Consider the following 27,813-nt stretch of genomic DNA (forward strand, 5'->3'; position numbering starts at 1 on the left):
AAACATGATGGTTCAACATGGTGGCCTCCTGGTAAGAGGTCCCTCTTTAGATTAAAAAAGGCTCATTCTAAGGTCACGGAAACACAATGATTCTGTTTTTACAGCTGATTACACACAATTCCATTCCATTTCTGCCAATAGAGCCTCCTAAATGTTACACACTTTAGCTCCTGCTCCATACTTCTTTACTGAACTTCTTCTTAAGTACATTTTATACATTAAAATACAATAAATGTTTGTATATTGATCTGAGAGATATTAATTGCAGTGCATTGGAAATAAGTAACTGGTAAGACAATGGAGAGTAGGAAGTGAGGTACTAACGTTCAGCCAGAGGTACGAGGGGGATGTAGTTGGAGAAAACGCTCTTGGAAATGGACTGGCTGGAGGCAATGCAGGAGTAGTTGCCGCTGTCTGAGGACTCCACCTTGGAGATATAGAGATTACCCGTTATCTGGGAGATAAAACGCCTCTTGTCCAGTGAGATGAAGGTGGGGAATTCGTTGAGGATCCATCGGAACGACAGCTCGGCTGAACAAAAAAAAAGACACGACAAAACACCACCTGTCAATCATGACCCTGGACATGGACAAAAAGCTTTGAAAAGAGCTGAGGGAACTGTGTGTGAAGATAGCTCACTTTGAATAATCTGAATAGACGCAAAATGTAAAATAGCACACTTCTTTGTTGCTGAGGAGGATTTATTATTCAAGTATCTATTGACCTTTCAGAGGAAATCTCATAATTCTTCTAGCTAAAGGCATAAAGGGCACTGTAGCATAGTTAAGATGGTTATGATGTATTGATGAAGAATTTTAGATCTGTCTAGTAGAAATGGGACGATATACAATATTATCGTTTATCGTGATAAAAAACACTTTATTTCCATTATTGTGATAATCCTGCATCAGGATAATTGTGAATATCCTCACATGACTTGACTTGAAAAGGCTATAAATACAGCCTATAATTGATTTCCTGATTTATTTTGAACAAGGGGAGAATCTTTCTAATCATTCCAATTGGAATGAGCACATCAGGAAAACATCTCCCCTGCATATCTTTGAACTTTACTTTTCCAGTGATATTGGGAGTTGATGCTGTAGTTGTATTGAAGGCATCCAATTTATAAACATTATGTTATAAATATGAGATCAAATAAATCTACCAATAATATGAAATTGTATGTTACTCGTAATTCCGAGCAACTACTCAGAAAAAAGAACGTTTAGTTTCTTCCATTTAGTAACCTGTGTTTCCAAAAATAAAGATATCTTAACACTATTGACTGCTTCATATATGATATATCTTACCCTGATCTTCATTCAGTCATTGATTGTTCTGGCTGTATTCATAATTCCAATCCAATCCTTTGCTATGATCATTTTAATGCCCTTTAAGCCATGAACCAGATGCTAATGCTACATGATGAGGGAGACTGAATATAATCTTGAAGAACCCATTCAGCAGAAGCACACTCAGCTATCACATGCTGTACCTGGATAATGTGGTGGGGGAGCGCAGAGCAGCACGGCCCCCTGTCCCTCTTTCACATACACTGATTCCCTCTCCTCTGACGAGAAAAGATCGAGGTCTGAGAGAGGCAGAGACAAAAATCAACAGTCAGACAGTTTCAGACTCAAGAGCTACTCAGAATCTACCGTCATAAATTCATATTTAAGCATCCGCTATAGCTAATTCCCATCAAATCTACACTAAAGGATTAAGGATTGTATAAAACTCAACAACTCCCTCTGAATTGAGCTGTAGTTTTTTAATAAAAAGTACATTAGTCATGGTGGCATCATGAAGTTAGACCATTCACAAATTGCACTGCAATAGTCCCAGCTGCCCTTGCAATTTCAGTGTGCTTAATATGCATGAAAGGACAGCTCCAGAGCAGTTCTCTGTTAATTCTGTATGGTACCGTGCATCATTGCAGCCTACATTGGGGGGTCACATCTGGGTCACTTACATCCGAATTGGACTGAGGCCTCTCGGCTGATGACCGTGCCGTACATGTTGCTGGCCAAACATGAGTACTTTCCTACATGTTCGGTTCTTGTGGGGTTGCTGATGACCAAGTTGCCTCCCATTAAACTGTAGTGTCTGCCTTGTGCCTTCAAGTCAATTTCCATGTCATCCTTCAACCACCTGCGACAAGGAAAACAGTTAGGGTCAATACATTAGTGCACAGAGAAAAGCAGTCAGATATGACTGTATGATGGTAGCATACCTAATATTTGATAATTGTTGGCAAAAGGTTTGTTTTACATGGAGCACAACAAGGAGAATTTTGTCAGTTTTTCATGCAGTGACATGCAGTATTTTAATTGCATGTGATTATGTCCCAAACACCTGACGTTAGGCCCCTCAATGCAAAATCTGACCAGAGTCTCCATTACAGTGTGTAGTGTCAAATGTCTGCACATACTGTAATATTACAGATTTACAGATTTAAAGATTCAAATATAACAGCTGTTCTACATAAAAGCAATCGCAAATTGCTGGTGGACTGTACTGTGGATGAACTCTCTCAAATGTTTCATACCAATACCAATACTGTGGTCAAAGCGAATTCTTTCCCCTCTGACATCTAATTCTGGGCTCTCTGACAGTGAAACCATTTTGGGGGATGCCAAGTAATATCATTTACATACATTTACATCTAAATTGAAATGGATCATGCAAAACGCTTTAAATTTAGAGCTGTAAAATGAAGTGGAGACACAACCAGGCAGTGCTGTTTGCTCTGCTGCGGCAGAGGCAGCATCTTGTTTGTTATCGGGTTTTTCTGGTGTGTCATATTTTGGCATTTAAATTATTGTTAGCATGAGGAAAAAACAAATATCTGCAGTGAAATTATGTGGGAATTGCTTCAATATATATCACAAAATGATGCACTGCTGGATGGTCACACTTACACTGTGAACCTTGGAGGTGCAATAAGGTTAAGCCAAACATCATTGTGACCTTGCCATTTACAGGCAGACCCTAAACCAGTTTGAATACAGCCTGAGAGATGGCGAGTGATGCGAGACACACAGAATGCACAGCGGGTAATAATGAGACCGGGTTTATGAGGAACATATGTTACTTGTATGTGGCAGGTGGACTGGCCCGGGCCCGGCAGCTCATGATGATTTTTGCCTCAGGCGACTCCTCAGGGTAGATGGTCTCCACCGGCTGCTCCTCAAACACTGGCCCGTAACCTGTGGCTTCATCTGCCGACAGCAAACAAACAAGTCCAGGGTAAATAACAACAAGCTGGGTCAGTCTTACAAACGGGAAATATCAAGGTGTTAGAGCTCAGTCTGTCTGGCAGTTCTAGGGCAGTTCCATCAAAAACAAGACAGCAGGGTTCAGATGTAAGACAAAAAAAACAAACGCACTGACTAGACTGTGAGATTGCCTGTGTGAGGACCTGCCTTTTAATATTACAGCCTGGTTTCTGGTAGACTCACACACCTCTATTGCCTCGAAAAGCTGGTTTCAGGGAAATACTGATTGTAGCTTTAACTAATCTAATCCTTGTATTCACTCAAACTCTCTTTCAGGCATGATGCAGAGTAATAAAGCCCCTGCTTTATTCCAAATCACAACATCGCACTAATTATGACAGAGATGTGCTCACTCAGGTGCCAAATCACAGTGACACATTCATCTCTTGCCAGTGGATATCATATTGTTACAAGCTAATACAAATCCTGGAGCTGGAAATGCTAACTTGACTTAGCATAATCCAAGCCCCTTTCATACTGCATGTGTCATCCTCAATGCTGTGAAGCAGTTGCATCGGCATATCCAGAGAGATGAGTCCCCTTGATGAAAATGCCTTTCTTGGTTCAATCTGCCTTTTACACCATCAATACACACGTACAATTAGCCCCAATTACTCATTAAAACAGACAGACATCATAAGCAGTGGCATGAATAAGACATAAACACAATGCCAGGCTATGAATAAGCAATGAGGCGAAATGTTCTCAAATGCTGATTATTCTCTCAGATCAAAAGTGTGTGTAGGTGACTGCAGGAATACAAATGTGAGGCATGTGCGGATGCATGTGTGCACACATGTGTGTTATTCCCCTGCGTCTCTGAGTTCTAAGAGAGCACAGCTGACACCTCAATGGGGAGAAGCTCACTCTTTCAGACAGTAATATCCTGCTTCTACTCGATCCGTTAAACCAGGTCTGCTTTGGCGCTTAGGATTCACTCACTGAAAATGTCATATTCACTGATAGTGAGCAACCTTTATGAACCTGAACAAAAGACAATTATATTCATATGTTCTGCCATCTGAAACTGTATATTTACTACTATTTACCCCTACAAAAAAGGAAGATATGTTTAATCAGAAGCAGAATAATAAGAAAATAAAGCGAGAATCAAACACATTCCATTCATCGATCGTGTGTGCTTGACATTGATGTACAGTAGACGCAAATACTGTGTAGTTAAACATAAGTAACCAAATGCATATTTATCTGCCTCTGCAGTAAGGAAGGACGCAAGAGGAATTAAAAATCTTTTAATCCTAGCAAGTATGAAGACAGACTTATAATCACACCAGCAAGTTAGCCGAATCCCTTCTCACGCCAGAACAGCTAACCAGGAGGCAGCAATTAAGACGTCTGGAGACAGGATCGACTCCCTCTCACACATTCCAGCAGCCAACCGTGTGCGAGCACTTAACATTGATGCAAATCCCAAGGACTCTGAACTACTGCTGGCTGAGAGAGAATTAAATATACTATAAATGGGACATGGGGGCTGATGGAAGGCAAATTAAGTGGGAGACAATGTTCTGCGAATGAGCGACAAAGACGAAAGAGCAAAGGAAAAAAAAGGATTGAAAGAAACAGACTCACAAGGATGAGTTGTAGAAAAGGGACTATTTTGACCCTGTTCTACTGTTGCATTTAGATTGCTCTGACTGAGTGTCAGAAAAATGCTTTGCATGTAAATATGAAATATAAATGTGGGGTGGGCTGGAGGAGGGGAGTCATTGAGGCTCTGGTGCAGTGCTGAAATAGCAGTTGGAGTGTAACCCGGTGAGATGAGCACTGGTGCTGTTCCTATCCTTCCCCTGTAACGTAGGATGTGACAGATGGTGAAGGGGAGTGTTAAAGCAGGCCACATAAGGCCCACTGCCTGGAGACACACACACAGGCCTCTTACATTCTCTCTTTCTCGTTTCACTTTTCACTTTTCACTTGTCTATCTGTCTCTGGCCCTCCTCTGTCCTCTCTCCATCTCTCTAACCTATATCCTACTGTCACGCTCTGCTCCTCTTTCTTTACATTTCCTGGATTTCGTTCTACAAATACTTCCATTCTAAAGGTCTCTTAACTCTCTAGTTAGCCATGCAAGCTACATGGCTCCGAGGACGGCAATGTCAGTCAGTCAGCCCACCACTTTAGTTGAGACTGAAATATCTCCACTATGATTAAAACAGAAATTCTACCAGTCTACCAGGGGATGGATCCTACTGACTTTGGTGATCCTCTAGTGTCACCACGAGGGATCATCTAATGACATTGGTGATCCCTTAACTTTTCATCTAGCCCCCATGTGTTTACACTTATCTAGTGAAAATATATCATATAAAAATAATCCATCTTGCCAATCAATCTATGTATTTGTGGCCAGACTACAGTGGTGCTGGACCAATCGGTGTCCTTTAGGGACATACTGGCAGCTACTGGGGTGGGCGCTAGGTGTGACGCAGCGAGTAGACATTGTTCGTTAAACAACCATGCCAGTTTCCATAGAGGTTAGCATAGGTGCTGCTAGCATGAGAACTGGAGAGTATTTCTTCATTGAAAGAAGAGTAAAGAACAGCACCAAAGGCTTTTCTCAATGGAAAAGATGTTTTCACTCTTCTCCCGACTGGATTCGGTAGGAGTATGACTACGTTATATGGTTTGTTGATCTGATTGGTTGAAGTTTGCCCAACAGTAATAGACAGATAATTAAGGGAATCACCTGCTGAGTGTTTTTTTAAAGTACCTGCCCTTTTCCAACAACGACTTCCCAGATGCTTCTGTGTGGCATACCATCTGGTGCTGCTATCTATGAGGTAGGTGGGCACACTAGTGGTCTTCTAACTTTCCTCTAGTGCCATCAGCAGTCTCATATTTGTTTTGGTTACTGAACTGTCGTATGATGCAGACATTGATGTCCCCCTCAGGATGGACTGTAATAACTTTGGTGAGCATCCAGCTCCATATGGTCAAACTTTTATTTTGTTTGACTAAAAACCTGAAAAGCTAAAACCTTCACATCAGGCTTAGCTATACTTTGTGTGTGTAATTCTAATTTCCATGCTGACAATGCAGTGAAATAGTGAAATTTACCTGCTAAAATTCAGCATGCTAGCATTGTCATTGTGAGTATTCTGATTTTAGCATTTAGCTCCAAGCACCACTATGAATAAGTACAGCTTCACACCCGCTAGCATGGCTGACTGTGGACCCTGACTTTTTATTCTAACTATCACTCTTTCTCTCTTTCATCATGTCTCAAAGCCTCCCACTGTCAGTTGCCTACTGTGTTCTCTCATAAATGCTTTCCACCCTTATCTCATGCATGCCTAATATGTTTTCTTCAAAACACAGAGAATCTCTTTCCAACTCTGTCCAAAGCTACACCTCTATTTTCATCTCTGTTTTACTCATTCAGTGTATCTCAGGTCCTCTTTTTCCCTGCATAAAGCAAACACATAAACAGCAAATGCAAATACACACACAGAGAGAGAAATAAAAACAATAGTCAGATGCTATGTGTCTTTAGGGCCTGCTGTAAGTGATCTTCCTCTGAACAGGCTTCATTAACAAATACGGAGCCTGCTATGTTCCCTGGCATTAGTTTCTAATGATTCTATTATTCATTGAGGTTTTAAGTATAATTTTAGGTGCATGTTAATAACTTCTTTTAATACTCTACCATAAATAAGTGTAGGACACAAACACTCACCCCTTAGATCTCAGATATTATATATCAGATATTCAGCCTTTTTAATCATATTTTTTTAATAGAGCTGCTAACTAAAGATTATTTTCATTATCAATTAGTCTACTGACTACTTTCTCGATCGACTGTTCTGTCTATAAAATGTCAAAAAGTTGTGTTAGAAGTTCTGGCAGGCCAAGGTGACATCTTCAAATGTAGTTTTGTCTGACCAGCAGTCCAAAACCCCAAGATATTCAGTTTACTGTCATGTACAACGAAGAAAAGCAATAAATTCTCACATTTGCAATCTGCAACCACTAAATAATGGGCAGTTGCTTAAGAAATTGCTAAAACAATTTATAGTTGCCGATTTATTTTCTATTTATCGACTAATTGCATTGCGTTGCAGATCTAATTTTCAGAGGTATTGAAACATTTAAATACGCTGCTGGCAGGCACTCAAACCAATACACCCACATGCTCAAAAGCTTGCGAAGGTTGTACCTAAGGACTGACTACCATGGAAGTGATGTTTTCAACCATATCTTGGCAAAATATGGGTGTTTGAAAAGTACTGACAATACCGCTGGACAGCTGATTTGAGAAGTCTCTATCAACATTTGAATACATATTAATGCCATCTTTTAAACCTTTAGGGCAGTGGTTTTCAAACTTTTGCGCCCAAGGCACACCAAAGGTATAACTATATTACTCATGAAATATTTATTAACAAAATAATTCAATAATTAATTAGAAACTTTGTAAAATTACATCAAAGCAGCAACTTGCCCCTTTAAAGCAGACAGGACCCAAATTAAAAAGGATAGGATGTGTGTGTTTGTGTGTGTCCCTCTTTACTGCCCAAGCAAAAATGAGAATGAAAACTAATTTGCATATAAAAAGTTAATGCATATCAACAGAGTATGCAGTGAGTTAAAACAGACCTTATAGTCTAAAATTGCAGGTAGGTAAAAAATAAGCCATCAATCAAGGCCTTTGATGTGTCACACTCCCACCATCTGGCAAACTGAAAACTAGGGTTCGTTTGACATAAGGTTTTTAAAGGAATTTTCTTTAAGGGTATAGAATTTGCCTCTCTATTGGGAAATGAGTATGTACTGATTTAGTAAATTAAAAATGCATGCATAACCTTTAGTGTAGCTGTAATTAAATATATGTATGTAAATATTGCAATTATAATGTATGGATATTACAAAACCTCTGTACTTGCCTCAGGAACCGCTACTTGATTTGATTTGACTAAAGAGACAGATATTGAGTAGTTTTGCTTTAACAGTAGAATGCTGGGCATTAACATTGCTATGGGCTGAATGTTAAGCAATGTGTCCCAGCTGGAAGGCCACCTACACAATGTTCTGACCTTTGAGGAGTGTGGGATCGACGTTGCCTCCTCCTAGGGCTACACCTTCATCTTTGTCCAAGTTTGACAAATAATTCAAAATTATAAAGCCGGAGCAGCATTTTCTCACATTTTCTAGTCCTGAGTGACCTTAAACACTGTAGTCCATAGAGTATTGGACTGATGCGTGCAGCATTGAAAACATTCTTTGCTGCATCATGCTGTGTTATATCTACAGACAAGGGGAGATAATGTCAACATGTCCGGGAGGAGACACTCTGGGCAGGCACACAGACTGTAAAAGTCACAGAGAAGGAAAGGGTGAAAAAACAAACAAAAGAGAGACCCCCAGATAAAAATGATTCCTCTCCTCGCTGGATCCATTAACAATTCAACCTGCATGCAGCATCACAACTTGTTCCCAGGCAACGAATCAGCAAGGCTTCCCTTTTCCAAATTACCCCTTGCTGACAGTCTGCCTCTACTTTATTTTTCTCCCAGAGAATAACACACACGGTACAAATCTTACACTGATAAAGCCGTAAACACTGACAGTACATGACGACCTGCTCTGCATAGTACAACAAGAGGGTACTCTGATTGATCAGTACTCTAAATATATTATTTATGAATGAAGATCTACAGTATGTCTGAAAATGGGGAGAGTGCCACTCCTTTCTGTTGGTATTTTTACATTTAAAGCTTGCACCTTGAAAATCACACGTGCACTTGGAGGATTTGATATTCCTTTTGCCAACACACTTGACCGAAAGAAATTACGACATTTTGGGAAATATGTTGCAGGGTATTAGATGAAAAGACTATGTGGACTATTTCTGGACTATTTCTTGGCTGGGCACAGAGACTTCCTGGAGTCTCTGCTGGTTGCCTGGCAACCTAGCAGCGACTGCGCCCAACCAAGAAATAGTCTGGCACATAACCCATCATCGTTTATACACTTGGTTTTTGTACAGATTATAGAAACTAGATATAACTTGTTCATTCATGTACTTTGGTTGCTTGTTTTGCTGATTTTGTTATCTTTGGACAGAGCCAGACATACCATATTCCAGTGTCCAGTCTTTATACTATGCTAAGCTAAGCTAGTTTCATATATGGCATACATGACATGAAAAGCAGCAGATATTAAAGTGGTATCTATCTTGTCATCCAACTCTTGGCAAGAAAGCTAATAAGCGTACGTCCCTAAATGTTGAACCATTCGTTTAAACAGTTCTCTTACGGGTAAACCATTTTTATAATAATAGACAATAATCAAATGAATATATAGGCTACATATACATTTCTATATGGGTTTTTATTTTTCTCTGTCAATGATGCAGGGAAGCTCTAATACAGCTTCAAGCTCTAATGACCATCCTGTATTCATCTGCGCAGTACAGTGCAATTTCTTGGGCTGTAACCATCTCCATTAGGATTAATGTACATTTGCAAGTTGGAGAGATCCAGAAATAGCAACAGTGGGAGAAAAAAATGACCTCCAGATAGATTTTCATTTGTCCCGTGCTATTGTGGACCATGAGAAAGGGAGCCGTCTGTCACAGCCTGTCCCTTAACAAATCCTGACAGGCAGATATTGTAGTTTGTCTACCTCAGGGGTTGTAGTGGGCAGAACCACAACTGAAACTCATTTGGATTTGACATACCTCTTTTCTTTGGCTTTCACTGTATTTAACACATGAGTAGAAGTGAGTGCAGAAGCTTGAATAGTGTGTTTAAATCAAGGAGGAGGTGAATATTTCGACGCAGTATTATGGCTCTTATTTTTCATAATAGCTTTACTCCAATTTTTAAACAAAGGGTTGTATTATATATAAAAAAACTAAACCCATGTGGTCTGCATTATCTACTGTTAGGAGACCATTAAAGGTTAGAACAAAACAGGAAATTGACCATCACGAAAGCAGCCCCGTTTATTATTTCTTGCACAACAATTTTTGTACAAGAGTTTTTTTACCAAAACAATGTCTAACGTGTGTGTATATTTGTGCTGAACGTCTCATGGTACAATACTGGCCACCACCAGGAAGCATGTATTTTCATCAATACTAAAAATGCAATTAATGTTAACAGTATAGGAAGATCTGTTACGGCGTTGGAACAAGCTACCATGACTATTCAGTAATATAATCAGTCTTACCTCCATAAAAGTCAGGTATCTCCTTGTGCACTGATGCATCTGTAACAGTTAACAAAGGAAATAATGTCAACATACTGAGCCATGATGCCGCAAACATAAGACTGATGATATTTACTGATTATTACTTCCGGTGTTCCTCAACTGCAGGTGTATTTCTCTAACTTCTCACAGGAAGAAATATGGATCAAAACAAATCCTGCCTCATCATACAAGTTTCTTCAGAGAGGTGCAGGTCTTTGATAGAATCCCTTTCATGCTGCTGAAAATGTGATGAATGACTGGAAAGCCCGCTTTGGACTAAAGGACTAACTTTGGCTGAAGGCCATCTCTGTGGAATCCACTACATCCTGTCTTTCACAAAAAAAAAGAAAACTCCTAAATTCAGTAGATGGCCTTGAATGAACGTGGGTTTAACTACTCTCTGATTCTCTATTCAAATGATCATTTCCAGATGGGATAAAACAATCCTGATGATTAAGCAATAATCCTAGCTGTCACTCTTTTGTATACTCTATGTTGTTGAATAAGCCTTAGGATGGGCCATCTGAACTATAGTAAACACACTCTATACTGAAGTTGTGTGCGCTTGACTTTTGTTCGGCTGTCAGCATTAATGTCACATTAACCATCAAACTTTATTCTTGTTGGGGCTAAACAAAAATGTCAAGCCAATGTTCTCTCCCCACAATAATGACCGGAGTCTGTTGGTTGGCTGCTGTCTGTTTAGATAGAGCAGCCATACAGCTCAGTCTTGTGTGGGTGAACTCTATACACTGTGTATGTGTGCGGTGCAACCATGTTTATCTGCCAATTGCGCATTTTTCAACAGGATATTCTATGCTTCAGCTGTAGTGCTGCCAAAATCTTGTGAAAAGAGAGAAAAAGAAAGATAAATCTCCTAAATCTAAGAGTCTGTTTGAGAAAGATGTAGCGTGAAGTCGGGAGAATTCCCAATTCAAGCCATCTCCCTTTTTTTCTTTTTGTTTTGTTCATGTGAAATAAAATCTGAAACAAGTGGGAATAGCCCAAGGTACCCAACACATCTCCTCTGTGTTGTTATATCTTTTTAGACAGGTCATTTTCAGACCTGCTGTTCTCTGACCACTTTGCTTTGTTTCCAAAACAGCTGATTGCACAGCAGTATCACAGAAAAAAGGAATGAAAACCTGCAATCTCCAGGCCCTCCAAGGCACATGATTGCCCAGCCAGGCCTATCAGACACATAAGCTTTGTAGATTTTTCTAGAATTTTGTTTAGAGTTGTGTATCTGTCGTCAATATATCTAAATCATATTTTTACGAGTTTGCATATACGCCTGACATTAACACGCATCTATACTGTAGACAATTTTCTTGCCTGAAGCACACGTCATTGCTAGTGTCATTATATGTACTATTCTCTTTAAAGCTGGCAGTTAGCAGCTTGTTAACACCTTGTCTCTCTTGTACCCTATTCATCCAGACAATCCGGATTTGACATGGGCTTCGAAACCAGGCACCTGCGTGATTTTCATGCTTTGTAGTAGGAGGCACAGTTTATGACTGTTTCTGCAGTTTCTATCTGAGTATATGAGTATATGAGACACATTGCACTGGCAGATTGTTAGTGCCAAATGAATCTTTGACAACTGAATTCTTGGATTGTGACACCTGAAAGATGAAGGGTATACAAGTTAAAGATGAGCCAAGTCCTTTTGATTTATGAGTGCTGCTCACCAGCAATGTTTGAAAAAAAAATTATCAGACAGCAAACTGCTGCTGAACTAATTACAACATGTGTCACTGATGCCAAATAGGTCAAAATGTTCATTTAAATGTTCATAAGGCCATGCAAACATTCAATAGCTATATATAAAGTAGATCACATTAAAAAGTCTGTATGAAAAGATTTTTAGAGATGCGGCAGTGATACAGTATCTCAAAACATCTTTCAACACATTTGTCAACTAATTTAGCCATTCCCTTTCAACTGAATGTGCTTCTGACCTGCAGAGGCGAGTGACAGGACCAGGAGATGGAGGAGCAGGGTGACGTGCAGCATGATGCTGAAGCGCGGACGCCTGGTGGAGTTACAGCTAGAAGCTCAGCTGGGACATTAGCGGGACCCCCGGGTTTTCCTGAAAGAGATATAAAATAGAAAAGACTGTCAAAACATAGACAACTCTTTATTTGTTAGCAATACTGGGAATTTACAGAAATGTGCTAAAACCTGCACTGCCCTTCAGGTTAGAGTATTTACCATAATAGAATGGCTGTGAAAAAGAGGTTGAACAATTAACTGTGTGACCTGTTCTGGCCCAAACTTGCTAGATTCAGTAGCGATAAAAAAGAGCACGCTAATGCTAAAAGAAGGATTTGCTTGTTGGGCATTCTGTCATGTATTACATCTTTTCTTACAACATTAAACCAAAGTAAGAGGACATGAATTAGCACGAATAATTGCACTCCTATTTGCAAAGCCATAGGCCACTGGTTACAATGTGTATGTTTTTTTGTCATTAGTGATTAATCTGTTGATTGTTTTTTCAATTAATCAATAAATTGTCGAGTCAACAAAATGTCCAAATATAATAAAAAACATCCTTTGAATGTAATCAGAGGTAATGTCAGAATAGTACAAAACTATAAATTATTTTGTAATCATTTTGATCACATCAGAATAGCTGGAACCAGCAAATGTTTGGAATTGTATTTTTTCTTTTATTAATTTATCATTGTAATCATCTCCCTATGTGTATGATATTGTCCATACAGTAGACATCTGCCTCATTTGGCAGCCGCACTGCGTGTGTAATGTATTAGAGTTAACCCTGCATCATAGCACAAGCTTCACCAGCCAATCCCTGCCTTCTGTGGACCATAAGCAGACCGTGTTGCAGCATCTTTACTGTGTCTCTGCTTCATGTCAGCCTCCAAGGCACGGGCTCCTTGATAGGTTGATGCCTGATGATTGACACTTGGACAGTAGCCAGAAGAAACACTGAGCAATGGTTTAGCTGAGCACTCATCCCTCTGCGCACTCACTGCCCCCAAGATGTTAACACCACACCAGGAACAATCAGCACCACACCACCTCTCAGCCTCACGCCCAGTAACACAATATGAAAAGCAACAGCTGACAGAGACCAGAGGAAGAATGATCATTTCTCCATAATGGTTGAGAAGAATATCTGATTTTAAATTGTACTTCTTAATATGTTGTCTTCACATGGTTCATATGATTCTTATTCTAATTTAGATCAGAATGAAAATGTGTTTAGAATAATTATTTTTACTTAACATAGCAGAGGTCCCCTACAGGTAAAGACACACAGACTGAGATAACTGTTACTATTTCAGCTTATATACTGTAACAGAAGAAACTATTGATCAAAATAAAAAAATCTAGATAAAAAACCATTAACATGCAGTAAATGTGGGTGAACACGGATGTGGCATTTTCAAGATAATTGTCTTTTAAGATGGACCAAGGACCAAGTGATGACTTATCCAGTTAAACATGTAATTAATCATTATGGCTAACGAAAGAACCTTAAAGGTCCAGCGTGTAAGGATTCAGTGGCATCTAGTGATGTAGGTACAGATTGCAACTCCCTCCCCTTCCAAAACTTTAGCCAAACCTTATCTAGAACCAAATTAATTAATTCATTTATGAATTAAGATTTATTTTTCGTGTCTGAGCATTTTCAAGACCCATACCTTATCATTCAGACAAATTAACAACAAAACAAACACACATTGCAGCATGTTAACCCACCGCCATGAAATAACAGAATACATAAACATACCAACAGACCAACACAGCCCCCCTAAGAACAAGACACAATACACAAATCCAAACAACACAAAAACAAAGTCCACGTTAGTATAATCATCATTACGGTCTGCAATCCATATACAGTCTGACGCAATAGAGCAACTATCAAAGTGCGTAAGTTCTTACCATCATTATCAAGTCTTTTGATATTTTAACATTACGTAATGTTTTTATTCCCATATTCAATTTGTGAATTAAACACCTGAGTGAGAATGTGAAAAAAAAGGTTTGACTGTCACTCATTTAATCACATTATCTTGTTGCAGCCTCTTCTTCTGCAATGGTTTAATGCACCCAACTGGAACATTAGCACACCCAGATGCTTATCTCGTCAGTTCTGCTTTGAATGCCAGTTCAGTGCTTGACTACCTGCACTGTCTTTCGCCAAACACTGTCAAAACAAATGTAACACCTTAATATATTCATTTACTGGTATCACAGTGCTGAGCATCAGTTCAATATCATCAGATATTTCCATTCATTCACAGGTCGTGCTGGACTGGTGTGTGTTGATTAGAGTGTAATTGAACATGAGGCAGACACTATTGATTCTTTGTGCACAGCCTGAGGTGTCAGCTGGTGGAGACTCGGAGGTGACAGCAGGATTGAGATCTCAGCGCTCACCAGACAAATGGAGTCTTATTACAGAAAATGGATTATGATAAAAGAGTGTCCGTGTAATATGCCACTGTACAACTAGACAGATAAACACGCACATGGAAACACACACAGATATGAATTAAGACAAATGTGCAGATACACTGTACAACCGTAACACATGCACAATAAGTTGGACATAATGTCCGAGCTGTACAGCTGTAGGAAAGCAATACAGAGGGGATTTCATCTTCACGCTGGCCTGTATCCTAGCAACACCTTTCAAAAGGAGCAGTTTGTGTGCTGCGGGGGGCCTTTTGTGACCAGCAATGAAACTATGCAAACACTCATTTTAATCTGGAACAACACTGCTGTTGTGGAACGAAGACATGGGGAGCTCTGCTCATCTATTAAAGACATTCATCCCTTGAAGTAAGTACTAAAGTACTGAAGTTTATAAAGGCTCTCTCATTCTTTCCCTCTCTCCATCAACTTCACTCAACAGCTTTAATGCAACCGTGTGTATAATTTCTATAACTCATAAATCATAAATGATCTTAATAGATGTACTTAAGATATTAGGGGAGATGACAAGGAACCTCATTACACCATAACAATACATAGTGAAAGAAGAAGTCCAATCTATCCCATTAAGAACTGTCACTGAATTGATATACGGGGAAAAAAACCATCAGACCAGCAGCACACAGAAAGGAAGCATGCTCTTATAATCAGTATTAATGGGGCCTCCTACCTCTCCTGTCCTATCTAGCAGCCTGAATGCACGTGATGAGAGAGCCCCAGCCATCACAGTAAATCACAAGACCCGGACGTGACAGCCCTCAAACAAGGCCATTTCTTCTCCCCCATAAATCACACCCAAGACGTTGCCAGAGCTATTACTGCTTGTGGTTTGATTTTGGTGTTTTTTTTTGTCGATGGGTTTTTTTTTTTTTCCCTTTCCCAGCTTTGCTTTGCTCACTGAATTTCAATCTCCTTCTCTCTCCCTTAACTCCCCTTAGGATTCTCAACCTTATTGCCTAGAAATCATATTACAACGAGTAGAGGCTGCTGGAGGCAGATTTTGAGATTTTACTGCTGCACTCCAATGACCAATAATGTCATTTGTGCTTTTTATCATGACCCCATAACCCCCGAAGGGTGCTATAGGCTAAGTGAGCGTGAGTGAAACCCCTCCTTCTCTGTGCTCGGCCTGATGTGTGCTGCATAATCAAGTGGATAACTTTATAGGAATGTTTTCCTTTATCGACTGGGGCAGATCCAGTGACGTGGGGGAGGAGAACCAGAGAGAAAACAGGGCAGGGTGGAGGACTTCAAAAACAAGATGTTGCTCCAACAACCCGACCCCCCCGCCAACCACCATCAGTCCTTACACACGCAAACACCACAATCACTGTCATTAACAGCAGATTTGCAGTAATCCTGCAAGGGGGATCCAAGATGGGGTTAAAGCTGGATTGGTCTTAATCAGTTGAAGATGGGAAAATGAGTGCTGCTTAGACAAAGTGTGAGCTGCTGCAGCCTCCAAGTCAGGTCTGAAATCCACATGGATGCAAACATTTCTAGAAGTAAAGGCACACAGTGCTCTGTTTTATATCATTTTTTTAACTGTTTGTTGGATAAAACAAGTAATTTAAATATTTATTTGGATTATTTTCTGACATTTAATAGACAAAACAATTCATCAAGAAAATCAATGTTAATAAATGTTTGCTCTTTTATGTGAACCATTTTACCACATGGACAATATCCTCATGTCGTTTACTGCCCATTATTATTATTGATTTGTGGGATTTCACATGGAATATTATGAATTGTGATAGATTGCTTTGTTTGAAATTAAAACTAAAAACACTTAGATTAATTTCTCACAAGATTTCTATAGTATTAAAATGTCACATGAAAACCAGCCGATAATGTGCCAGTTTCATTTTAACTACATAAACATCATATTGCTATTGTATATTAAAGAAATATATTGACATTTTGGGAAATACACTTGTAGACTGATTCCACTTTTATGTCTGTACAGTAAATATGAAGTTGAAGCCTAGCTTATAGCATAAAAACTGGTAACAAAAGGTCAACAGCTAGACTAGCTGGTCTCTAGGGTTCTACTAATTGAACTTCTGCATCTGATTTGACAAAGACACAGGTGCTGGAAGACAGATCTTGTTACTCGGACAGAGCCAGGCTAACTGTTCTCCCCTGTTTCCAGTCTTTGTGCCAAGCTAAACCAGGTCTGATGGCTATAGCTTCATATTTAGCCAACATATGTGAAAGTAATATAAATCTTGTAATCTAACTTTTAGCAGCAAAGCAAATGTTTCCCAAAATGTTGAACTATTCCTTAAACATTGGAAGATGATCTACTGGTTAATGTAGTCCAGTCCATGTTTTCTTTCATATCACCACGCCCCTGCTGGGCAGTGTATTACCACTTCTACTGAGGCATGAGATGTGTAATCCAATATTAATATGGCGTCTGATAACAGCTCATCCTAAAATCACATTTTGTCATACAGCAGATATGATTTTGTGGCATCACCAAATGCAACTGGGAAAAAACAAGTGAGACATGGAGAGGAATATTGATCCAGATTAAATTAAAATGAAACAGTCAGACATTGGGTCTGACATCCTTAGCGAGAGGCAGCTGTGACTTCATGGTTTAAGGGTCATTACTGTTCAATCTCAGTTCAATCTCATTTTAGCTTTATTTATCCCGAGCCTGCTGAGAACAGTTGCTGTTTTTTCGATTCATTCATGAAATTACAGAACATGCCTCTCAGCTGCACAGTGTAACCAAAATGGTCCACTGGTGGAAGCAGCTGGGAAGTTTGATCTTTTGATTTTTCCATCAAGAATTCACATAGTAAGCACATTTTAAGCCAGTTTACCAGCCACAAGCACGACTCTTTCGTCAAGTTTCTCTAATTTTAGAAACAAATATCTGCCATAATGTTGGATTATCTCCCTAGTTTTTAACATGTTTCTTCATAACATATATAGCACAGTGTAAAAAGTCAAAGTGTGTGAGGTTTACTATCAAAATGCTAACTTTAGAAATGAAGTCTGACATGTGTTTCTCTTAAATGAAGAAAGCAAAAAGTAGAAAACAGCACAAATCTTCTCACATCTGATGAGATCAAACACCTGATATGACTACATGCTGTGTTTATACATAAATCCTGAAATGAAACACAAGCTGTGATCCCTTTGATTTTTACGCTGAATCATTGTTATTTTACCACAATGCAGTAGTGATACATTTAGTCTAACCGATGAATTATTTATGACAAAATCATCGATTTTGATTCCAAAACTGAGCCATAGACAGTTTGTGTGTCTCTTCAACCCAGGCTCTGGAAGATGCACACCTTCTATACAGAATCTGTGTGGGAAATGAGACTGGACTCGGCTACAGACAAATAGGTTTATATCTCCCAGAAGACCAACTGAATGTTTCAATTAAATAATGGATACAGACACAGGCTATCCAAGCCTATTACACAGCAGATAAAGCAGTAACACCAAGACACACACACAACAACATCTGCAGAAAAAGATGCTCTGTATGCGCTTTATGCTGCACAGGCTCCCTGATGCTAAACAAGAACTGCTTTAACACTTAATATAAAAAATAACTTTATTTTTCACATTGTAACAGCTTGATGTCTTCTGCAGTCAGAATTCACTTTCCACTTTTTCCTTTGAGCAATCTAGGATTAAACAGCATAGCCATCTAAAGTTTTATTTTCAGCAGGGCCAGCTGTTCATCTTGTTCTTTTACATGTCCAATAATTATTATTATTAAATGGATAAAGAAATGGTAGTCAGCCATATGTTTTGGCAATTTTTGGTACAACTTTGTTAGTGAGGTTTGAATTTAAGTCTGTATTCATTTTTCAGGTTGTCGTCATGTTGTGTGCAATCTAATAAACAAATTACATTGAACTGCAGTTATTGTTGTCTGTCTACGGCAAAAATCAGTATCTGTTCAGTACCAATCAGTACCTCCTAAATCCAGAGAACAGACTCAGGATGAAGTACAGGACTATTCATGATGTAATCCATCTGCACATGATCCAGTCAAGGCTCATTCACTGTGTCACTGTCTCTCCCCCCCTCCCTCCTTACCTCATCCTCTCTCTCTCTCTCTCTCTCTCTCTCACCCAATAGAAGTCATGCTAATGTAAGCTATTTATCCCAACCCCTGCAGTCAACACAATGCCCCCCAGGGCCACACAGACTCAGCTACCTCAGCTGACCTGAATATCAATGACACCAGACATTCAGTCCATGAAATCCGGAGCTGGACTGCTGTATAAATTACATTAACCTCAGATCAGGTAGTGTCTGAAAACGAATGTAGAAGCGCAATAGCTAACACGTGACTTGAATAATAAAAAATTTACTACAACTTCTGCCTTTGATGTCACAGCGTGAGTTTGTTCACTGTCAAGCAACAAGGAAGCCATCATTTCACGCTGTGCTTTACCGTGAGTGACAAACCAAGAACACGGAATGACAGCTGATAATTTTGCTTTCACGAATGAGTATCCGCTTCCAAAGTGATGATTAACACCTGTGCTTTGTCTGTTTCTGTAGCGGCTTATTGGCTGAATCACACTGCAGAGATAGGCCTCTTGATTCATCAAGTATTTTCAAAAATGGTAAAAAAAATGTAGAAAAGGTAAAAACATGATGCAGATGTATGCAGATGTTTAATGTAAATATGCAAAAAATAACTTACTTAGTATACTTATAAGTAAGTATAGGTAAATTGGATTGCTAAATAAATAGGAAGAAAATATTAAATGTATCTGTATAAGGCCAAAACCAAAAATACAACATCAAACTCTAAGATAAAGGTCTTTCATTCAAGTAGTAAAATATCTGAAGGTGAGATCTACAGTTCACGTGTCAAAGGGCTTTATTGGCATAAATAAAAACACGTTGTTGCAAAAGTTATCTATCAAATATCTATTCATATAGGCTTTTTTAAATTGATTCTCAGTCTCTCTGCTTGAAGTTACACATCTTAATGTCAAGTACTCTTCCAGGATAGTTACAACCAACATTTCTTTTGGAAAGAATAAGACAGTGTGACAAAATCATGTGGTCTGTGGAACCTATGAAGATTATCTTATATTAAATTTGGTATATTAAACATAATTAAAAGAGAGTCAAATTCCTAATTGGCCTTTGTAATGTTAGAATTGCTATCAAAGGTACAATTGCAAAAGGACTGAATCTTAGAACAGATTAGGTAACAACAAATAGGATTGGCCTCTTTTGTTTGATGTTACCATTGTTGTTTACACACAACACTGAAATCTCTTTCACAAACATAAAATACATTTGCAGTTTGCTTTATGTAAAGTTAATTATTCATAACACAGAAATGTTGACCTTTCAGTGCAACAACCACATAAGAGTGTGATACGTTCTATGGAAAGATAATACTCAAGATAAAGCCACCAGATTAGAAATACTATGTGCTTCCAAGTATGGAAAGTATGTCACATCGTTTATGATAAATTGTGCCATACAGGCAAAGGTCAGAGGAGACTTGCACTCTATGAAGAGAGAGTGCTCAGCTTAATTACTTCATGCCACATCTGTCCAATAAAGATATTGGCTGAGAGGTTTCTATAGGAGAGCAGTGACATTCTTTCACTAATGGCCATACACTCTGCTGTAAATAACTGTAATTGCTAAGTGACAGAGTGCTGCTAACACTTGATAGCAAAGCTGTTCAGATACAGATAAAGAGTTTGTATGTTGCAATTAGGGTAGGGAAGTATACTGAGAAAACAATCAATATCTTCAGAATGCACAAAGAAAGGTCTCAGAGGCAAAGAGTGAATACAAAGTATTCTGCATTGGGTAGCTACAATAAATGGTAAACAACAGAAGATGAATCTAAGTCAAATCTTCCCCACAACATTTCCTATTCATCCTGATATTGGATTAGAGGGTGTGAATCCATTATTATGCAACAGATTAACCTGACAAACTGAATGTTTAAATGTAATCATAATATAAAGCCACAGGCATCTATAGTCAAGAGAGGAGTAGGTTGCCTATTATATCACGACACAAAGCTATGAGAAACACACAGCAAAACAATCAGGGCATGGAGTGTGTGTGGTGTGACTCTGGTCCGTGCTTACCTTGCTGTAGAGAGCTATCATGCCAGTGGCTATGTGACAAGATGAGCTACTTAGCAACCCGTGTCCCCATCCCTTCCAACATGCCTACCCTGCCAAGTGTCCTAAATACTCCGCTCCATTGTCTGCCTCAGAAACAAGCAAGGCTGCTGGATGGAAGCACTCTCTTCAAGGTGTAGAGAGGAGGGAGGGAGGGACGATGAGAAAAGAAAAGGCTAATTCCCCGAGCAGGACAGGGAGCCATGCAAATGGGACGCCACTGAAGAAGCCTCCCCGCAGTGAGAGCGCTCCACAGAGGGGTCTTCTCTCGTCACTGTGGCTAGGCTGAGGTTTAATCTTTTAAGCCCTCCCACACACAAATGCAGTAACACACCAGCACAAAAAATACAACAAGAACGCACACAGACACACACAATGTCACAAGTAACGCCCCCCTCGCTCCCAACACCCCAACTTTAACCCTACCCCTCCATCCTGCGTTCACTCTCATCATTAGCCTGGCTGTGGGCCAATGTCATAATCATCATCCTCGCTACTGTTGCAGACATGGCATTTTTTCTTCTGGAAAAGATGCCCATTGCTGAAGACCAACAAAGTGACGATAAGACATGAAAGGCTGCAGTTTTTATGTGGATTGCTAACGTGAAAGTTGATATAATATATAATATAATATAATATAATAACTACCAGTCAGAAGCAAATTCTGAAGCTCATTTTCTGAACCTATTCTATTTAGCTTACAAATGAAAGCCAACGATAGAGCTCTTCTTTGAAGTTCATTTATCTTCTCTCCTTGATTAGAAGTAGGGTTATATCTACTTTTACTTTCTTTTATTAAAGAATGAATATCTCAGAGCTTCCAGTTCTGTCACCAAAAGGTAAACCAAAGTCACCTGACAATTAAAATGTAAAACAAAGAATAGATCATCACGAACACTCGACAACCACTAATTCTAAGTTAATAGTTTTGTTGACATCAGAAATTGTTGTAAAGCAAGATAATGCTTATATTTTAAGTTATGTTCAGTTTTTTAATCTATAACTCAAAGCACTGTATTATATTTGGGAAGATATCTATAATTTGGCCAAAATTAATACAGATTGTGACTAACTTAGCTTATGGCATTGGTATCTGTGTATAAAAAATGTTGAGGTAGTTTGGAAATATTATCTCCATTACAGTGGACATGTTTATAAAATGTCCGATTCACTAAATAGCTTGGTCACAATTCTTAGAAGGAGCTCATTATCATTATCAATGTTTATATTATATTATACATTTACTGCACGCAAACATTATATATTGACTAATGACTTATATCCGGGTAGCTGGAGCTGGGCTACAATTACAACTAAAACATTTTCTACTGACTGAGTTTTCAAAAGTTTAGAGGGCCGACTTTTTGCCTGAAGGGTCATATCTAACACTTTCTAGCGGGGAAGGAGAGTTGAGAGACAGAGAAAGGCTAAACCAAGTAATCAATAGCGATTAAACAAGACACTAAACCTCAAATGTCTCCTCTTAAGCTATTTGTGGTCAAAGGAAAATGGAGATATATTAGATATATATCAGATACTCCCAGTTGTACATTTTATACTCTATAGCCTGTGTGGTAACACGAAGTTTAAGTGCTTAAGTCTGGTTTGTTCTGGAAACAGGACTCAGCTGCCACTATACAAATTATCACATAGTACCTTTGGGTTGCATTAACTGAGAAAATGCTGAGTGTTGCAGGGATTTAGTAGAGGGGACACAAGCAGATTTAAGAGAGTATAGGAGAAAACATGGCTGATTTTCAGTAAGCTTTTGGGTCTGTATTACCGCATACAACAGCAATCAAGCAGCAAATTATTTGGTATTGCTTGTAGCCAGATCTGAAAACATGATAAACTGTGTGATCAGGTGAAAAAGAAACCAAAAAAAAACCTTTGTGCTGAGGCAACAAAACGTAAAGCAATGGACTGATTAAAATTATTGGATTTCAAAGTGTTTAATCATGCAGAGGTCCCAATTCTTTATAGATACCCTATTACCATCTATCTTACTGGGCAATTCATGTCCAGCTGACGCTCTAGGGGAAGAAAATACATCTGACTTGATCTTGATTTATTCCTACTGCCTTAAACGTCCAGTGTGTAGCATTTAGGGGGATCTATTGGCGGAAATGGAATATAATGTGTATAATTATGTTTTCATTAGTGAATAATCACCAGACTAGATTAATTGTTATGTTTTTGTCACCTTATAATGAGACTTTCATGGGTCGCCTTCCATGGACTCTACCATGTTAAACACCTATGTTTCTACAGTAGCCCAGAAGGGATGAACAAACACTGGCTCTATTTATTTTTCCTATCTGTTTTTCGTGAGTTTTGCTGCCACTGTAGTGTTTGGAAACGATGGTGAAATGAGGGAGTGTGATCTGCTACTACACTACTGGATGGCACTAAATCCTATACACTGAACCTTTAAACTATATCAGGGACTGTGAATGACACAGACAGGGCTGAAGACTACAGTTAAAGGAAGATCATTTCTATTATCCAAGGCTGTAAGTAACATTCATTTTGTGGGTCATTCAACTTATATAAGTGATTACGGAAAATAAAAGGGATTATGGCGAGCGAGTGGTAGGAGCAGTGTGTTTCAGTGCTGAAAGCAGATAAAGTCATATAAGTAATTTTGTACTAAAATGTACGTGATGAAATGGGATATCTAAATGTATGCACTTAACCTTCAAGTCATTAGAACTAATGGACCAGGTCAAGAGAGCTGCAGATGATGCTTGAGACCAAATCCAATCTAATGGCTCCGATTTAGATCAGCCAGACAGGACACTAAAAAGTCAGGAGAATTGTGCAAAATAGAAAGAAGTACAATTTCTTCCTTTTAGCAAGCACTCCACTACTATACATAAACCATGAGCTCCCTGGCTAATCAAAACCAATGCAAATCTCTCAGAAGCGTTCAGCGTGTGGAGGAGGGCACAGAGTGCCGTGGCAGAGCATAAGGCCTGTGTCTGGCTGGCTTCATTGCTCTGGCTTTTTTCTTCCAATGTGATTTACCCAAGACTTTTGACTCAGCACAATCCCAACGCTGACAGGAATAAAAGAGGATCATTTGCTTCCTTCTGTCTATGTTACAAAGCTGCAGTACATCGAGAGTGGGTAAATGCTGTAGAGTTTGTGATAGTTTTGTGTTTCACAATACCACTCTGACCACAACAGACAAAAATAGCATTTATAGGTAGTCATCGGTGTTTGTTTCAGTTCGCAAAGGAGACTAAATGCACGAATACAAGGAACTTACACTCTATTGCTAAATAGCTGCATACAAACTCATGAAATAATTGGACAAGATGTGCCAATATTTGTCTTGGCCCCTTTACAATTATGTACATTTTTAAAATGCCTTATGCACGATTAAGCATGGAGAAACTGCGTACAGCATGCAGAAAAGAATGAATAACAAAGATTATTTTGTGTGCACAGAAAGAATAAGCAGGAAAAATCCAATATCACACTTGATGGAGTTTTCCATTGTCAACTGGGCTTTCTGTTGCAGATTGTGATCATAATCAGTTAAATTAAAAATCATCCAATCCATCTATTTAGCGTATTTATTAGCAATTTATGATCAGCAACCAACTGATCATGCATCTAATTGTGCAAATTAGTTAATCATTTAATTCTACCCACCTTTTACACCAACTGATTAAAACAAAGATTAAGAATTAACTGCAAATATGGTTTCAACTAGATCCGGTGATAACATAGACTAGATGTAACTATTTATCACTGATGGAAAGAATGAGTGGGCCTCATTTGTGGTGAGTCTTTCAGCTGTCTATAATCTGCTGTGCCCTGTTTTCTGCTCCCTGTGATCACATTTGATGTGGCGTTGAATGTCAGCAGTATAATGAGGAGACTGAATGTGTGAAAGGAAGAACAGAAATACATATTCAATGATGTTGTTTATAGCTCTTATGGAGCATTTGCTGTACTTAAACAGACTTTCTACAGAGATTTGGGGGTCTGATTGCTCTTTCCTTCTAAAATACAGTTGTTGACTGTGTTTAACTGGTTTTACTCGCACAAACACCCTCTTGTGTTTCTTTAGTTCTGAGCTAGTGCAAGTAGATGTTGGGACCACTGGGATCGACAAGGAGTGACAAGCATATCAGTGACTAACTGCCGACTCTGCAAGGAAACAACGCACAAAGCGAACCAGCTCGGGCTGCACAATTAATTGAATTATTATCGAAAGTGCAATATGCAAGAAGCTGATATTTTTTAATGTGTGATTTTGTTACGGTTAATGTTAGGTAACTGTGTAACGCCAGTTCTCTGCTCCACTGAGGTGATGTTAAATGTATTCACCACACAGACAGTATTTTAGATTGGTACCATGAAACCAATATCACACACATATATACGCCTTGAATTTGGCCTGTAAACACAACCACACACATGTAGAAGAAACACAAACCTCTTACTTTACATGTTCCCTTTCTTTCTGACCAACACGTGCAACCACACGCAACCACATGCACAACTTCACATGCACAACCCCAAACGCACATTCTATTGTCTTTGATTGTCTGTTTTTAGTTAGTTTATATTTTGTGTTTTTGCTTCCATTGTATGTAGATGCTGGCCTGTTTAATGTCGCACAAGAATGAATGATGGCAACCTCTTGAACTCCAAATCCTTTAACTTACAACTATTACTATTGATATGTTAATTTTTGGTGAAATTAATAGTTTAGTGTATTTTAGACTGAAACAATCCGTCACTGGCTATCATTTCCCTTCTTCAAAGGTGGTGCCCCAAGGAACTTTAATTAATTTATATATATTTTTTTTTTTTAAGTTTTTATTATCTTTGATAATTTTTCTTTTTTTTAGTCAAAATTAATTGATTACACTGACACAGATTGTTGCTCCTTTGAACCATTGTAATTCCCACATAGATATATACCGATGTGTGTCATCAACTCTGTCCTGCTCAATATAAGATAAACTGTCACCGCATGTACTTCAGGTTAAGATCAGGTCAGTAAATCAGAATTTATTCACGTGCCGCACATGAATAAATTAACTTGTCTAATGTTAATAGGGCTTTACTGCTGCTGTTTATGGTTGATTGATAATAGGACAGACACGACTATAGGCTCTCAGAGGCTTGAGTTTAAGCCACAGTAAATTGCCCCTGATTGTCCAGATCTGATCCTTTCGTCAAAGCTTTTATTGTTGCTCAGTGAGTGAGTCAAAGAGAGTAGACGCAGAAAGAGCTGGACAACCTGTGACTTAGGAGAAGAGCCCAATTGGGCCCAACCTGCCCAAAAGAGCTTTTGTGTGCATGTTAATATGAGTAGTGCTGAGGGGTTTGGGTGAATGAAGGCACCTTGAAAGGCTCTCAGCTCTCATTGTGAGTGCTTTTTTTGTATGTCAGCTGGGAAATGAGGTAGGGAATACAGCACAATTGGATTACTTTGATAGGAGAGAAAATTTAAAAAACAAGCAATAAACAAGTACCTTAAATAGTCACGACCTAATCAGCAACAATCAAAGTTAAGGTCAGAAAAGAAATCCTTGTTTATGTCTTATTAAGAGTTTAACAGGCAAAACTCAAGACTAAACTAAAGTCAAGCTAATCTGTTTCATCATTGTGTGTGTGTATGTGTTATGGTTATATAGCTGTAAGGCTGTAGGCTGCAAATAATACATGTACACTAGGACTAGACTTGATGTGCCTGTCTCAATAATCCTGCCACTGGGTCAGGGAAGAGCACAGAGAAAAACTCAACTATTAAATCTCTCAACTGTTCGAATTTTGAATTTCGGAAAATCCAGGTCAAAGTTATTCACCTTGGCGGGTCATTTAATTTACTTCTTTGGTACAAAGTCATTTATTCAATATCCAGTTTGCTCATTTGGATTAAAATTATTCATCCATTAGCATAGCCTTCAGATCACAAAATCTTTTGCACATGCAGGGTTGGCTCTCCCAATATTTTCTCAAAGCACAGACAGAGAGAGAGAAAGAGAGAGCGAGAGAGGAAGAGACTCAATTCTGTAAGAAGGGGGGACATGTCATGCTGGTGTTGATGATACAAGCCCAATGACATAAAATCACCCAGAGAAAGTCATTACATAAAGGTCATAGAGACTCACATCATATGGTGGTACAGTTGAGAAGCAGCTCCTGAGCTAGAAAAACATTTACCACAAGCGACATTAACAACACTGTTTGAACAGTTAAGGCATACAAATGCAGCATATACATGGATGAACAATGCATATATAGGGCACAACATTATCACAGCACACGGTGATGAAGCTATACTACTATTTGCCCTAATAGGCGACATAGAGCAAACAGGACAAATGCCCCACTTGAGGCTTGATATGAATAAATCATGCATTGTGCATGTGACACCTCATACAGTAGTAATATACAAAAAAGAATGAAAATAAGCAATAAATACTTAATGAACACCTCAAACATGTGCAAGAAAAGCCTCAAGTAAGTAAAATGCAAACATGAAACACACACACACACACAGAAGATGAGATACTGTACAACAACAGGGACACAGATGCTGACACCCACCACTTCTATCCTTATAATAATTAACCTACAAACTAACAGGCACATGTACAGTAACCACACACACACACACACACACACACAGGCACATACACATAATGCTTGAATAGGTT

The 27,813-nt window shown here is 38.9% G+C and overlaps 1 protein-coding gene across 5 annotated transcripts in view; it reads right to left on the minus strand.

Moving 5' to 3' along the window:
- cntn1a (contactin 1a) overlaps positions 1-27,813 on the minus strand; it is a 63,109-nt gene that overhangs the window by 17,803 nt on the left and 17,493 nt on the right. For 4 of the 5 annotated variants that reach the window (XM_035665415.1, XM_035665416.1, XM_035665418.1 and 1 more), the window contains exons 2-7: positions 12,464-12,594; positions 10,479-10,517; positions 3,098-3,224; positions 1,976-2,154; positions 1,499-1,594; positions 325-531 (exon numbers count right to left, since the gene is read on the minus strand). In XM_035665415.1, the coding sequence (XP_035521308.1) occupies positions 325-531; positions 1,499-1,594; positions 1,976-2,154; positions 3,098-3,224; positions 10,479-10,517; positions 12,464-12,518 (703 nt within the window). In that variant the 5' untranslated portion in view covers positions 12,519-12,594. The remainder of the gene's footprint in view (positions 1-324; positions 532-1,498; positions 1,595-1,975; positions 2,155-3,097; positions 3,225-10,478; positions 10,518-12,463; positions 12,595-27,813) is intronic. The other variant, XM_035665419.1, reaches the window with a different exon arrangement.

This window comes from Morone saxatilis, unplaced genomic scaffold, assembly GCF_004916995.1.
Source record: "Morone saxatilis isolate NCDOM2014 unplaced genomic scaffold, NCSU_SB_2.0 Contig2, whole genome shotgun sequence".
In the NCBI taxonomy this organism is placed as follows: domain Eukaryota; kingdom Metazoa; phylum Chordata; class Actinopteri; family Moronidae; genus Morone; species Morone saxatilis.